Raw genomic sequence first — 15,520 nt, forward strand, 5'->3', positions numbered from 1 at the left:
TTCCCCAAAGAATGAAGTTACTCAAAGAGTGTGGATCATGATCTTTTGAGATACTCAATGTAAAAACATGATTTTAGTACCAAAAAAAAATCCAGTTAATCTGGAAAATTCAATATAAACCTGCTTGAATTTCGGGTTTGTGCTAGTTAAAACTTGTAGTGGTTAAGCTAAATGAACTGGTCCCATTCTAGACACCAGTAACCGAAATATAACATACCTGTTCAGCAGGATGTGTATATTAGACAATATTGTGAATCTGATTTGTTCAAAAACTTCTCTTTTTGCTCCGTCTGCTGCTCAGGTGGGGATGGTGTCTGCTCTTCCTCATTTAGTGATGACCATCATTGTGCCAATCGGAGGACAACTGGCCGATTACCTGAGGACACACAATTTAATGACAACAACAAATGTCCGTAAACTCATGAACTGTGGAGGTAAGATGGAAATGTTGAAAAAAGGAAATGCACAGGGAAAATATGTTTATGCTGTTTTCCTTTTGTTCATAAACTGTATAACTATACCATAGGACCAACAATAGGACTTATTAGGTCTAAATAATAGCTGCAAATCAAAGTTCAGGCTTTTGTCTGCAGCCAAAAGAAAAACTGCAGTCAGGATTTACACTAGAAACACAGAGAAATATTAGGGATGATAAGATGTGGAGATTTTTTTATTTTTGTAAAAGTGTCCCTTTCAGATGCAAACAGCCATTATTTAAGAGCCAACCTGCATATTTTAACCTACTTTACACAAGCTTATAGTCTGCCCTTCTAACTTGTTCTTGTTTATGCTCTGTTTAAAGAAAAATGAGCAGCTCTGTCTTTGTTTTTAATTGACACAATGTCAGTAGATCTCTTTTTTGGATTGCACTCTCACCCTAATTTGCCCTTTTTAGCACTGCAGTACAGACCTGTCAAAGCTACCTAAAATTGACATTTTTGGGTGAACTATCGCTTTAAGCATTTTCTTTATAATGGTTATATATAAAAAACTGCTTAACATACAGTTTAGCATGTTCCATCCATAATCAAATAGTTTGTATTATTAATATTATAATATATTTTTTATTATATCAGTTTAACTACATCAGCACTTAAAACAAATCTGAAAGAGTGTGACATCACATAAAAACTATGAATATGAAACTGAATTTTTATATTTGTTTTAGTTGCTATACTTTGTTTTTAATAAAAGAGAAAAACACCGAACACAGTACACAAATTGCATTTAAACCACATAAACTGTATGCGTATGTCAGTTTATCTGTCTATTTTTACTCTGTCTGGTCCTGCGATGGCAGCTGGGGCAATAATCACTGATGCATCAATGCAGTACACTTACTCTCTCACAATAATCTGCACACACACACACACAAGCATGCACGCACCACTGCATCCATATGGAGCAGGTATAGACTGACACAGGTACACCATGATGATCAGTGGGACACCTTGTCAGTTTTCTTCGAATGACTGAGGGGCCGAGAGATTAAACTGTTGTGTGTTTGTGTGTTTTAGGGTTTGGGATGGAAGCCACTCTTCTCTTGGTTGTTGGTTTCTCTCATACCAAAGGAGTAGCCATTTCTTTTCTTGTGCTGGCTGTCGGCTTCAGTGGATTTGCAATTTCAGGTTAGTAATAGCAAAGTAAAACTAAACTTTCTCTCTTTTTTCTGAACAAGACATTCTGAAGAATGTTGGGAAAAAGCAGCCATCGTAGAAACAAAATGGAAGTCAATTGCTATTTTATTTCAACATTTAGTATATTTTCCTTTTGTCTTCAACAAAAGAAACTCAAACAGGTTTGGAACAAGTGGAGAATTTTTTTTTCAAAAATTTCCTCTTAAGACAAACTAAATTAAATAATACTGTGTACACTGCCAGTCTATTTTTTTAATCTTTTTAAATAATTATTCATTTCGGTGATGGTAAAGCTGGATTCTCAGCTCTATTTTATTGTAGTAATCAGAAATGCTGATTTGGAGATCAACTTGTCATTAATATCAACGTTCTACCTAATATTGTGCTAATTTATTTCAGCATTCTCTGATAAATAAGTTCAAAATATTATCTTTTTTAAAAGAAGACTTTTCCAACACATTAAAGTCTTTATTTAATGCATTCTACCAGAAGAGTTTCTATTGATTTTTTTTTTAAAAGCTGACCTTCTGCTTCAGTGTTTTAAATAAAAAAAAAATCTAAATGGTAATATATCAGATTTAAAATAAGTTACGTTCATTCATTCATTTTCTTTTCGGCTTAGTCCCTTTATTTTCTGTGGTCGCCACAGCGGAATGAATCGCCAACTTATCCAGCATATTTTTTATGCAGCTTCAACACAGAAATGCCAACTGACCTAGTCGAGGCTCGAACCAGCGACCTTCTTGCTGTGAGGCGACAGCGCTACCTACTGTGCCACCGCGTCACCTTAAAAGTTACTTTGTGAGATGTAAAGTGAAATTGTAAGGGATAATAAATGGATTGTGATTCATTAAGAAATCATGCAAAGTTATAGACAAGTCAAAACTATTGCTTTCAGATTTTATCAGATCATTTCAGATCTCACTCTCCAATATTTGACTAAATATTTGTCAGTTACAATATGTCAGATCTCATATGTGCCTTTTTATGACATGGGCATATCTAATAGCTCATAGTAACGTGATAGCTCCCTTTTCTACTTTGTTTACCAAGTTGGTTGTCAGCTCGCTTGTGAAGCACGAAATTTGTCCTTGAGATTTCACTAATTAATGAAGGCTATGGAAACTGTTACAATGATAAACAGTTATTATGATTACCTACTATGTTTGAGGGTAGCGCATTTATTTTGAAATATTTGATCAAAAATGACTGGAACTACCTGTGCATTAAACGATTTTGCTAAGATACTGTACATGAATGACAAATGCATTGCTCACTTTTTTTCTCACTTAGGGTTTAATGTGAACCATCTTGACATTGCTCCACGCTATGCCAGTATCCTGATGGGAATTTCCAATGGAGTGGGAACTTTGTCAGGAATGGTGTGTCCGCTCATAGTTGGAGCCATGACCAAACACAAGGTACATATTAAATAACTTAACATATCAAATAACTGATATGTATAAATTGACATGTGATTGTTTCTTAATTGCTTCCAAATAATAAATACTTTTTTCTTTATGTGCCTTTAGACACGTGAGGAGTGGCAGTATGTTTTCCTCATTGCAGCCCTGGTGCATTATGGGGGTGTGATCTTTTATGGTATGTAGCTAAAATTCAACCTTAAACACTAAGTTTAATGAAAATTCTGACTTCCTCTTTAACCCTCTAAATACAATGCAAGTAATCATTCATCTTATACACCCAAATTTTACATTGGGATGACTAAGTAATGTGTATTGTTTGATTTTGCTTGCCAGTATAGCCATGTTACCATCCTAACATGAAGCTAATCTTTTCAAAATTCTCAAAAAAGGGAAAAATGTGAATAAGATGCATTTCCATCAAGTTATGAGAGCGGCTGACTGTAGTATTGGTAACCTAGCAACCAAGGCAACAAGGCAAACATAATAAGTTTATTCAACCAATGAGTTTCCATCTCCCATTATTTTTGACACAATCTACTTTGTAAAAGCGCTATATAAATAAACATGAATAGAATTGAATAAGCATTAACCATTTCTTGTCTAAAACCACCTCAAGTGACTGAAAAAAACTTTTTTTGCGAGTTAAAAGAGATTTTTAATTGATAATTGGTATTTCCATCACTTGTTTTTCATGCGATACTTTAAAATGCGGATTAACACAGGGTAATGGAAACCCAGCTAATGATTAAGTTGCATGAATGGAGGCTAGGACACTGCATATTAGCAGACTGACTGAGACTGACAAAGTTTCTTTTATTAGATTTAATGACCAAATCATATCGCAACTGAACATCTAGAGATTTTTGTGAAGTGAATGTACTATATATATATATATATATATATATATATATATATATATATATATATATATATATATATATATATATATATATATATATATATATATGAGATAATGACAAACAAATTATAATACAATAGGCTACACTGAATATAAACGGAATTACTGATGACATGCCATAGAATTTTTTTGAAAAAAAAAAAAAAATAAATAAATAATAATAATAATAATAGTAATACATAATGGGGCGGTGTGGTGGAGCAGTGGGTAGCGCTGTCGCCTCACAGCAAAAAGGTCGCTGGGTAAGTTGGCATTTCTGTGTGGAGTTTGCATGTTCTCCCCGTGTTGGCGTGGGTTTCCTCTGGGTGCTCTGGTTTCCCCCACAAGTCCAAAGACATGTAGTTTAGGTGAATTGGGTAAGCTAAAATTGTCCGTAGTGTATGTGTGAGAATTAAAGTGTATGGATGTTTCCCAGTGATGGGTTGCAGCTGAAAGAGCATCCGCTGCATAAAACATGTGCTGGATAAGCTGGCGGTTCATTTCGCTGTGGCGATCCCAGATTAATAAAAGGACTAAGTTGAAAAGAAAATGAATGAATGAATAATACATAACCAAGGTGGTGAAGCACCATTTGTGCATTATAATGTCTAATAACTTAATGGGCCAGAGTTAATTATTCTGCATATACTGTACAACTGTTATCACAACTGGAGACATTTTTGAGTTGTTGGATTTTAACACGTGTCAGATTTTAGTCCTCAAGCCACTCTTATGTGTAAGAATGCCTTAAGTTCGAATTTTTGATCATTTGGCGTAGTGATATGGAACCGTTTTGCGATCAAGGTCTGCCTAGAACTACTTTAGCTGCGCACATATCCGTAAAATAATTGCACACATTAGAATGTTCATCCTCCAATCAGAATTAAGCATTCAACAGCCCTGTAGTATAAATGTATACATCAATTTACATAAACCTACACACACAAAATGTCCGACGAGTCAAGTCCACGTTAACCGGAAGTTGTTGACACTTTTATTTCAGTGTGTTAATGTACTTCCAACTGAAATAGAACATTGAGTAGGGGGCGGGGTTTCTTTTTGCACAGCATTCCCTCATAGCAAACTAACGGTAAGAGGGGCATGGTTAAGAATATTGTGGCTGAAGCCGTCAAACTTCAGAGACATCAGAGATGGACCAGCAGTTCAAATGCAGAAGCAAGTTTTCAGAAATTGATTAAACCAACTTTTTCAGTAGATTAACTTGCTCAAATTTCTTGTTCACCTAATTAAAAACAATGTGCACTAGCAAAATAAACATAGTAAATTTAGATTACACAGGGACTTTTTTTTTTACAAAAAAAAAAAAAGTTTTAGCAATGACGAATCATTTACTAAGATTTGTGTAAAGGGTTCTTTGTTTTCTTATTTGAATGTTTTCCAGGGCTCTTCGCATCAGGTGAAAAGCAGCCATGGGCAGACGCCGAAAACACCAGTGAGGAGAAGTGTGGCATACTGGGAGAAGACGAACTGGCCAATGAAACGGAGGAGCTATACAGGACTGGAGGACAATATGGAGCTATAAACAATCCGCATGTGGGAGGTCCAAATGGGGGCGGAGCAGGTGCTGGGGCGGGATGGGTGTCAGATTGGGATAAAACAGAAGAATATGTTCAACCGGTTGGGACAAATAGCTATTTATATGGCGGAGACGGAGAAAGAGAGCTCACATAGTGGAAATATATATATATATATCTAAAGTCTTAATCAAGGAGAAAAAAATTCAGTACAGATGAATACATAAATAAATACACATATAGGGTGAGTGAGTGTGTGGGAGTACTTGTTTATATGATTTATTAGGACACAAATGACATCTGTATGACCTAGGAATGAAAATGTTGAGGTTAAATACCTGGACAGTCCTCATAAATCACAAAAACCAGTCTGTGTGTGGGTGAATGTGTGTGGATGAGTGAGTAAATAAGCAAATGATTATCAGATTATGTGATGATTGTTGTATAAACATGCACACACACACACGCTAAAATGTGTGTGTGTGTAAATGTGAGTAACTTTGTGAGTCCGATTGGGAATACAGTGGTGCTCCGTGAATTAAATGTTCAGTATTTTAGGCGTCCTGCCAAAATCACTGTAATGCACTTAAAAATGACGCAGTGATGTTAGATATGTTCATGGTTGTGGTGTAAGACTATACAGCATATGAGCTTTTTGTGTGGATGTGTGTGTGCGCTCGCGGTGAGTGTATGTTTCTTGTCTTCCTTTTGTTTTATCCAGTGCTTTATATGGTCAAAGGGTTTAAGCAAATCTATGGATGTGTAGACATTTATTCGATCCCAGATTTTTACTTTGTACACTATATTCTTAAAGGGATAGTCACACACAATTCAAAATGCTGTCGTTATGTACTGTTCCTTATATGTAGGTTGCATATGTTGTTTCTGTCGATGTGATGCCAATATATCATGAGAAATGTAATGAGAATCATACAACTATATTGTCAACAAAAATTCAATTAAAAAAATCCCTGCAGCAAAATAAAAGCACTTTAGTTTTGAATGTATAGGAAAATATTTAGTAATTTTACTTTAATTTGGAAATTTCATTAGGTCATTATTAAATAATAAATCGGCCATATTATAGGAATAGTTCATTTTAAAATAACAATTACCTCACAATTTACTCTCCCTTATGTGGTTTTACACATTTGTTTCTTCTGTTGAACATGAAAGATGATATTTTGAAATACAGTGCATCCAGAAAGTATTCATAGTGCTTCACTTTTTCCATATTTTTTATATTAAAGCCTTATTGCAAAATGGATTAAATTTATTTATTTCCTCAACATTCTGCACACAATACCCCATAATGACAATGTGAAAAAAGACTTTTTGAAATTGCTGCAAAATTTATTACAAATAAAAAAAAAACTGGAAAATCACATGTACATCAGTATTTACAGCTTTTGCTCAATACTTTGTTGATGCACCTTTGGCAGCAATTACAGCCTCAAGTCTTTTTGAATATGATGCCACAGGCTTGACACACCTGTCGTTGGGAATTCTGCCCATTTCTCTTTGCAGTACCTTTCAAGCTCTATCAGGTTGGATGGGTAGCGACGGTGTACAGCCATCTTCAGAGATGTTCAATAGGATTTAGGTCTGGGCTCTAGCGGGACCACTCAAGAACATTCACCGAGTTGTTGTGAAGCCACTCCATTGAGGATTTGGCGGTGTGCTTTGGGTCATTGTCCTTCTGGAAGATGAACCGTTGCCCCGGTCTGAGGTCAAGAGCACTCAGAAGCAGGTTTTCATTCAGGATGTCTCTATACATTGCTGCATTTCTCTTTCCCTCTATCCTGACTAGTCTTCCAGTTCCTGCTGCTGAAAAACATCCCCACATCATGATGCCGCCACCACCATGCTTCACTGTAGGGATGTTATTAGCCTGGTGATGAGCAGTGCCTGGTTTTCTCCAAACATAACGCCTGGCATTCACTCCAAAGAGTTCAATTTTAGACTCATCAGACCAGAGAATTTTGTTTCTTATGGTCTGAGAGTCCTTCAGATTTCTTTTGGCAAATTCCAGGTGGTGAGTGGCTTCCGTCTGGCCACTCTACCATACAGGCTTGATTGGTGGATTGCTCCACAGATGGTTGTCCTTCTGTAAGGTTCTCCTCTCTCCACAGAAGAACGCTGGAGCTCAGACAGAATGACCATCAGGTTATTGATCACCTCCCTGACTAAGGCCCTTCTCCCTCTATCACTCAGCTTAGATGGCCGGCCAGCTCTAGGAAGAGTCCTGGTGGTTCCAAACATCTTCCACTTATGGATGATGGAGGCCACTGTGCTCATTGGAACTTTCAGAGCAGCAGAAATTTTTCTGTAACCTTCCCCAGCCTTGTGCCATGAAACAGTCCTGTCTCGGAGGTCTACAGACAATTCCTGTCTTCATGCTTGGTTTGTGCTTTGACATGCACTATCAACGCTGGGACCTTATTTAGACAGGTGTACGCCTTTTCAAATCATGTCCAATCAACTGAATTTACTACAGGTGAACTCAAATTAAGCTGCTGAAATATCTCAAGAATGATCAGTGGAAACAGAATGTACCTGAGCTCAATTTAGAGCTTCACGGCAAAGGCTGTGAATACATCTGTACATGTGATTTTTTTCAGCTTTTTTATTTGTAATAAATTTGCAACAATTCTAAAAAAAAACTTTTTTCACATTGTCATTATGGGGTATTGTGTGTAGACTTTTGAGGAAATAAATAAATTTAATCAATTTGGGAATAAGGCTGTAACATAAAAAATGTGAAAAAAGTGAAGCGTTATGAATAGTTTCCGGATGCACTGTATGCTGGTCGACTCATCGACTTCAAGAGTAGGAAAGAAAATTAATAAGCGTTCAAAAGAAATAAAGAAATAGGTTTTGAACAAGTGAAGGGTGAGTAAATGATGACAATTTTCGTTTTTGGGTGAACTACCCCTTTAATAGTAATACTACAAATGAGCCACAACCACAGAAACAACATATGTACCATAGAAATATCATAAATATATTGATTTATAATATTAAACAATAAAACAATGGTGAATTGTTCCTTTTAAAAAATGAGTGACTTTAGATGACTCAGATCCTCAGTGCACATTCCAAGTGATCACAAGTGTGTTTTCATCCTCTGATGTTACTATATTACTCACACAAACTCCATCAATAAATCTGTAGGCAAGTCACTTATGCACGGTTTACTTATATTACTGGCGGGCTAATTTAGAGTCATTTACTTTGCATTTATGCATTTGACACTCTACTGAATGCCAAGAGTACTATTATACACACACACACACACACACATGCACAAAAATACACAAAATACTAGGCGAATTTCATGGTGAAAGTGTCGAAATTCTGGGAAATCGATGGGGTTGTTAGCTCAAGGTTTTCCTTATGTAGATTCATTAATTTTAGCATGTTAAAATATGAGCTTAAAAGGATGGTTTACATAAATATGCTAATTCTGTCATCATTTACTCATCCTTCACTTGTTCGAAATCTGAATTTCTTTCTTCTGTTGAACACAGAATAAGATATTTTAAAGAATGTTGGGGAAAAAAAACAGCCACTGACTTCCATAGTATTTTTGCCCCTACTATTGATGTCAGTGGCTGCTTTTTTCCAACATTCTTCAAAATATCTTGTTCCGAGTTCAGCGGAAGAAACACATTTTTTAAAAGTTTAGAACCACTTAAGTGTTAGTAAATGAGTGCACTGTCTCTTTAAGAAACCAATCAGAAAACAGGAATAGGAAATTAAGAGAAATAATAATATTAATAATAATAATAATCTGAGTGACTTCCTATAATTTGATGTTATTCTGCTTCATGTGTTTATATTTTCTTCTTTCCTAAACATTTGTTTCTTATTTTTGCTTTCCTTCATGTACTGTAACTCAGCAAAATGTAAACGAAATAACAACAAAAAAGATGTTAAAGGTTTTTCCTTTGGGAGAAAAATAATTTTAAAAAATGTACAAATTGTATGTGTGAATATTCCCGGTGTACAATAAAACTACTGAAAATTATAAACTTTGTGTCATTACTGTGTATTACAAACATGCATTGGAAAGTAGACCAGGGGCCAATTTCAGAACGGCGGTTAAGTGAAAGTATATTAACCCTGAAATGAGGGAAACTCCTGGTTTTTCCATTTCAGAATGGGAGGCATGTCAACCCGAAAGAGTTAAAGGAGACCTATTATGTAAAAATGACTTTTATAAGGGGTTTAAACAGTTGTGTGGCAACAGTCTGTGAATATAAGCAGCTTCTAATAGTAAAAATTTATTAATTTGTTTTTTAAACATACTTAAAAGCAATTTGCAGAAACACTTGTACATGTCATCAGAAGGAGAAAGCTCTGCCCACTAGTGACAATCTCTCACTCATTAGCAAATGATGTTATGCCGCAGTCACACTAGTTTGTTGTGTGAAATTCTGTTGTATGGCGCTCTGAAAAGGGGCGTGATTAAACATTTTAAAAAAGCGAGTGATTGGTCCATGTTTTAAATTTCTGGACAGAGAGGTCATGTTTTGATCTTTGATTGGTCTCACACAATCATGTGATGCGATTTTGCAGGTCAGAGTTCACCAAACTTGAACTTTCCAACGCAGCGAACTGCGAAACTTTTCACATGAGATTGCGTTTCCGGTCTGACACATTCGTGTGCATATGAATGTTAGTCTATAGGGGAAAAAAGTGCAGTTTGACCGCAGCTTTAGTCTTGTTTTTGAATTTGCTGCTATGTTGACACACAGGCAGTTGTAGCTCCGCCCTCTTTTGAAAAAGAGCACAATCACATTTGAATTTAAAGTGACAGTAACCAAAACGACAATTACGACCAAAGCCTACAAGGGTCTGTTTCAAAGAGTTATAAAACATTATTTGTGGGGTATTTTGAGCTGAAACTTCACATACAGTGCACACTAGGGACATCAGAGACTTATTTTACATCTTGTAAAAGGGGCATAATAGGTCCCCTTTAAAAACAGGTTTGATGTCTCCCATTCTGGAACCGAAAACCCAGAGTTTCTTACATTTCAGTGTTACTGTGTTTTCACACCAGACGCGGCTTGTGCAAGTAAATCATGCTATAAGCGTGCGTGAATAGACGCGTAAACATTTGAAGTTAACTCGCTTCATTTGCCCATCATATTGGTTTCATTCACACGTGAAATTCCTAAATTCGGCTGAAGTGTAGATTTTCCAAAATCAAGTGATACGCATGCAAAATGCTCAATTCACTCCACCTTATTCGCGCCGCAGGATGTCTATTCGCATCTTTGCATTGACTTAACATGTAAATCCCTCATGCTTCACACTGCATCCTCGTCTGGTGTGAACGCACCATTAAAGGGATAGTTCACCCAAACATTTGAATCATTCATTTACCCTTCACTTATTTCAAACCTTTATGAGTTTCACTCATGTGTTAAACACAAAAGAAGATATTTTGAAGAATGCTGAAAACCATTTGAAAGCTTTTTTCCTAATATGATAGTCAATGGCCTATGTTCTCCCTGCATTCGCGTGGGTTTCTTCCATGTGCTCTGGTTTCCCCCACAGTCCAAAGACTTATGGTACAGGTAGGTAGGCTAAATTGTCCGTAGTGTATAAGTGTGAATGAGTGTGTGTGTGTGTGGATGTTTCCCAGAGATGGGTTGCGGTTGGAAGGACATCCGCTGCGTAAAAACGTGCTGGATAAGTTGGCGGTTCATTCCGCTGTGGCGACCCCAGATTAATAAAAGGACTAAGCTGAAAAGAAAATGAATGAATGAATCAATGGTTACTAGTTTTCAGCTTTCTTCAAAATATCTTCTTTTGTGTTTAACAAACAAACATAAAAAATTCAAAGATTTTGAACCATTGATTAGAAGGTTAATAAATAGCAAGTAAATTTCATTTTTTTTTTTTGTGGACTATCCCTTTAACATACTCAGAGTTTTCACTTAACCCCATTTTAGTGATGTATTTGTATGAATCTGTGTTACAATAAAAGCCAAACTCCATTTTCTCAGCATCACTCTGAATGCCCACGTGTTTGCTCATCAGTTTTTCTGCTTATACCTTTATTCGTGTCTCTCATGACCCCTCCCTTATGCTCCTCTCCACCCACAGAGGGCATCTGCTGTCCTCTAATCTTTGCCTAAAATCACCAAGATAATCCCTCTATCCATCTGTCATTCAGAGGGAAACTGCGTTTTTACACCACATAACATTTTGTTAGTGTTGATAACGACATCTAGTGGCTAAAGTACTATTCTACCTGATTCAGATTCAACCGCTCCTTAAAATCAATGTTGTTTTTATTCACCCACAGGTCATTCAAAATGTACATTTGTCTGTAGTAACAATAAAGATTAGTTTAAGCTGAAAATGGAGTCTTTGTTGAATCAAAAAAATCAAAATGGCCACCAACAATCTGAAAGTAAAAAAAAAAAAACATATATAGGAGAAACAAAATTAATACCCATGGCTCCTGGCAATGCATTAGGTCTTATAAAGCAAAACAACAAGTCATTAAACAGAACATTATATACAATGATATTATATTTAATCCACAGCCATGTATTGAACATTTAATTTTTCATCTGCAGCCAATTCAAAATGGAGTCACCAAGAAATGTCATCTTATTCAAGAGCAAATTTCTAGATTTTGATTAAAGAGAACTAACAAACTTCTTATTCTGTGGATTAGTGTGGTATATATTGTCAATTTAATGAGGATTTAAATTGGATTTAGGTTATTAGGGGAAAAAATGAACAAGAATGTTTTGTGTATAGAATGTTGAGTATTTTATCCTAAATGCCTATCCGAAAGAAAACAGCACTGTATTTAATGTTTATTTATTTAGGTTTTAATGCCATATCAGCAGTTTTGGCTATATTGATGGCAAAAACATATACTTAATATACAATATATAATCATATCAGTTTCTTAACAAACATACATTGTAAAAAAACAAACAAAAAACATACAAGTAGCAACAACACTGAAAGCAGTCATAAATTATCTTTTTACAACAGGAATCAGTCCAATGCTCTCGAAATATGTGAATTCTTTTTAAAAAGACACCTTGAAGACACCTTTTCAAACATTTCATTTAAAATATTTCCAGAATAAAAATGTTTTCTAATATCATTTAAAAATACACATTCTATTAAAATATTCTTTATCGTCAAAATATTCTTACACAAGTCACAAATCGGTTTTTCTTCCCCTTTCAATAAATATACGTGTGAGTCTTCACTTTATTTAATGAGATATATTGTAAACCATTTTAAAGTGAAAAATTCAGAAGTAATATTACCTATCCAGAATCTAAGACCTGTCCTTGATGTGAATCTTTGGCCTTTATGTTAAAATGATCTGATTAGCCTAGACTTTCAGAGCAGGACATGATTGAGAAATTGAAAAAGATTGCACTACCACAGGCAGCACGGTGGCGCAGTGGATAGCACAATTGCCTCACAGCAAGAAGGTTGCTGGCTTGAGCCCCTGCTAGGTCAGTTGGCATTTCTGTGAGGAGTTTGCATGTTCTCCCCGTGTTGGTTTCCTCCAGGTGCTCTTGTTTCCCCCACAGTCCTGACATGCTCTAAAGGTGAATTGAATAAGCTAAATTGTCCGGAATGTATGTGTGTGAATGAGTGTGTATAGATGTTTCCCAGTGATGGGTTGCAGCTGGAAGGGCATCTGCTGCGTAGAACATATGCTGGAAAAGTTGGCAGTTCATTGCCCTGTGGCGACCCCAGATTAATAAAGGGACTAAGCCGAAAAAGAATGAATGAATGAGTTGCACTACCATTGACTAATTCTTACTTCTGTTAATTTCTCACCCAATAAAATAAAAAAAATGATAAAATAAATAAGTAAATGAACAAAATTGTTTGTGTAAAGAATTTTGGCTATTTTACAACTTAAAACTCTCAGGTACTAATGTTTAGTATCTTTGAACATTAATATTCAGCTAATAATATTCAGTTAATTAATATTCAGACTTCCAGTTTATAGTTTACTGTTAAAGAGCCCCTATTGTGGGTTTTTGAAAATGACATCCCATGTAGTGTGTAACACAGCTCTAAGTGAATTGAAATATCCAGCTAAGGCTTAAATCTAAAAGTGGACATTTTTTAAAACTATTGATTCAAGTCGACTCATAGTGGTTAGAATGATTCGTCTTCAAAACGCTACAACCCCCTGGCTGGAGATGTGATCTCTGGGCAAGCAGAGTACAGGTAAGCCCTGAGAACATATAACACTTCACGCAAGAGCTGCCACAGCAATGATTGCAAATAGAAATGATCTGAGTTACAGCTGAGAAGGGAGAAAAGCTCCAAAGTGAAAGATAATTACTGAAATCAGACCTGGCCAGTAACACATTTCACAAGTTTAAGTAAATGACTGTCTCCTTGTTTTAGCTTGCAAATGATTTTTTTAATTGTGTTTTGTTACTTGTAATCCCTTGTACTGTATAAGGTTAACTCTTTATATTTTCATATCGCGTCTAATGCCACGCTGAAACGCGCCGCATTCTGCTTTGTTTACGGATCTAAATGCGTTTGTAAGCTCGTGTTCCACTGCCGTTTGTCATTGCTATGGCCACTGTCAGCTGATCATACACACGTGCAGTGGTCAAGGTTCGGAATAGTTTAGCTTTTGCTCCTGTGTGGACTAATCCTGAATGTGTATCATAGTTAAGAATGGAGCAATATATTGGTGTTTAACTACACTGCTTTTGGTGGTAAGGTGTCTGAATAACAGTGTTGAGTAAGTTTTACTATGAAGCATGTTTCGGGCATCTGCAGCAATCGGCTCCTATACTAATGTTGGCGAACCGGGGGGCTTGACATACCGCGCTGGGCATTTTACTGTCTCGTGCTGAGTGCTGTCGACCAATCACAACAGGCTGTCATCGGTCCAATCGCAGATTAGCTTCGCGCTAAGGAGGGGTTTGGGAACAAATGAATCGCTGAACGATTCATATGGGAGTCGCTGGGATAATTAGGTAAAAATAAATTCATATTATAAGACCATGAAAGTGTTTTTTGACCTTGCATGCATATCAGGATGTTGTTGGAGACCAATAAAACCAAAATATGACCTTTTTTAATATATAATATGGGCTCTTTAAAAAAATTACAGAGTAACTGTACATCACAAAAAAAAAACTTTAATAATAATTTTTTTTCTTTTTTGATAAAGTTTATGCTGTATTTTTGCAGATGTGCGTCATGATTTGCCCGTTTTCCAGAAAAAATACATGATTCACCATAAGTTTGAACTTACATAAAATGTTTTAAATGAAATAATTACTTTGATGATTTTGTTATGCTAGTTTCTGAATATTGATTTAGATGCAGAGTTCTGCCATCTGCTGGTTAGAACACTGTCCTGCTCCAGTTCACCTCCAACCACACCTGGCTGAATCAACTAAGGACTCTTCCAGCCAGCTGAGTTTGATCGGGATTAAATTTGAAGTTAAAAGTGAATCTCGAGGACCAAGATTGAGGACTGCCATGATTTAAAAATTAAAAAAATAAATAGTTTCGACCATAAACATCCAGCAAAGAACCAAATCCACTCTTTTTTTGACAACTGTCAAGAATTTTTAATTTACTTTATTTCAATTTTTGTTTAATATAATACTGCCTTTAACCCTTTCATAGTCAACTAAATAGTAAACTAATATTTGCAGAATACACTGAGGAATAATGTGTCAGAAATAATGGCACTATATTTAGGGAGATATATTCTAAATTATTTAAAGGCAAAATAAAAGAAAAATTATACTACCTGTGACAACGTATCCAAAATCTGAGATCTATGAAGGCTCGAATGTTCGTCTTTGGCCATTAACGTGTTAAAACGATCTAATTGGCCTAGTTTTCCAGTGCGGGACATGATGGAGAAGTTGGAAGATACTTACTTCCATTTATTTTTCACCCAATAAAATAAAATAAAAACTGAATAAATAAATGTAAACAAACTAAATTAAAGAATTTTGACTATTTTACTACTAC

The 15,520-nt window shown here is 35.8% G+C and overlaps 1 protein-coding gene across 1 annotated transcript in view; it reads left to right on the forward strand.

Annotated features, from left to right (window-relative positions):
• slc17a7a (solute carrier family 17 member 7a) overlaps positions 1 to 5,691 on the forward strand; it is a 47,908-nt gene extending 42,217 nt beyond the window's left edge. Inside the window, exons 9-13 of the mRNA XM_056450398.1 lie at positions 302 to 434; positions 1,518 to 1,628; positions 2,931 to 3,058; positions 3,170 to 3,239; positions 5,365 to 5,691. Of these exons, the coding sequence (XP_056306373.1) occupies positions 302 to 434; positions 1,518 to 1,628; positions 2,931 to 3,058; positions 3,170 to 3,239; positions 5,365 to 5,654 (732 nt within the window). The 3' untranslated portion in view covers positions 5,655 to 5,691. The remainder of the gene's footprint in view (positions 1 to 301; positions 435 to 1,517; positions 1,629 to 2,930; positions 3,059 to 3,169; positions 3,240 to 5,364) is intronic.
• Positions 5,692 to 15,520: the final 9,829 nt, after the last annotated feature.

This window comes from Danio aesculapii, chromosome 3 (genome assembly GCF_903798145.1).
Source record: "Danio aesculapii chromosome 3, fDanAes4.1, whole genome shotgun sequence".
NCBI classification, from domain to species: Eukaryota; Metazoa; Chordata; class Actinopteri; order Cypriniformes; family Danionidae; genus Danio; species Danio aesculapii.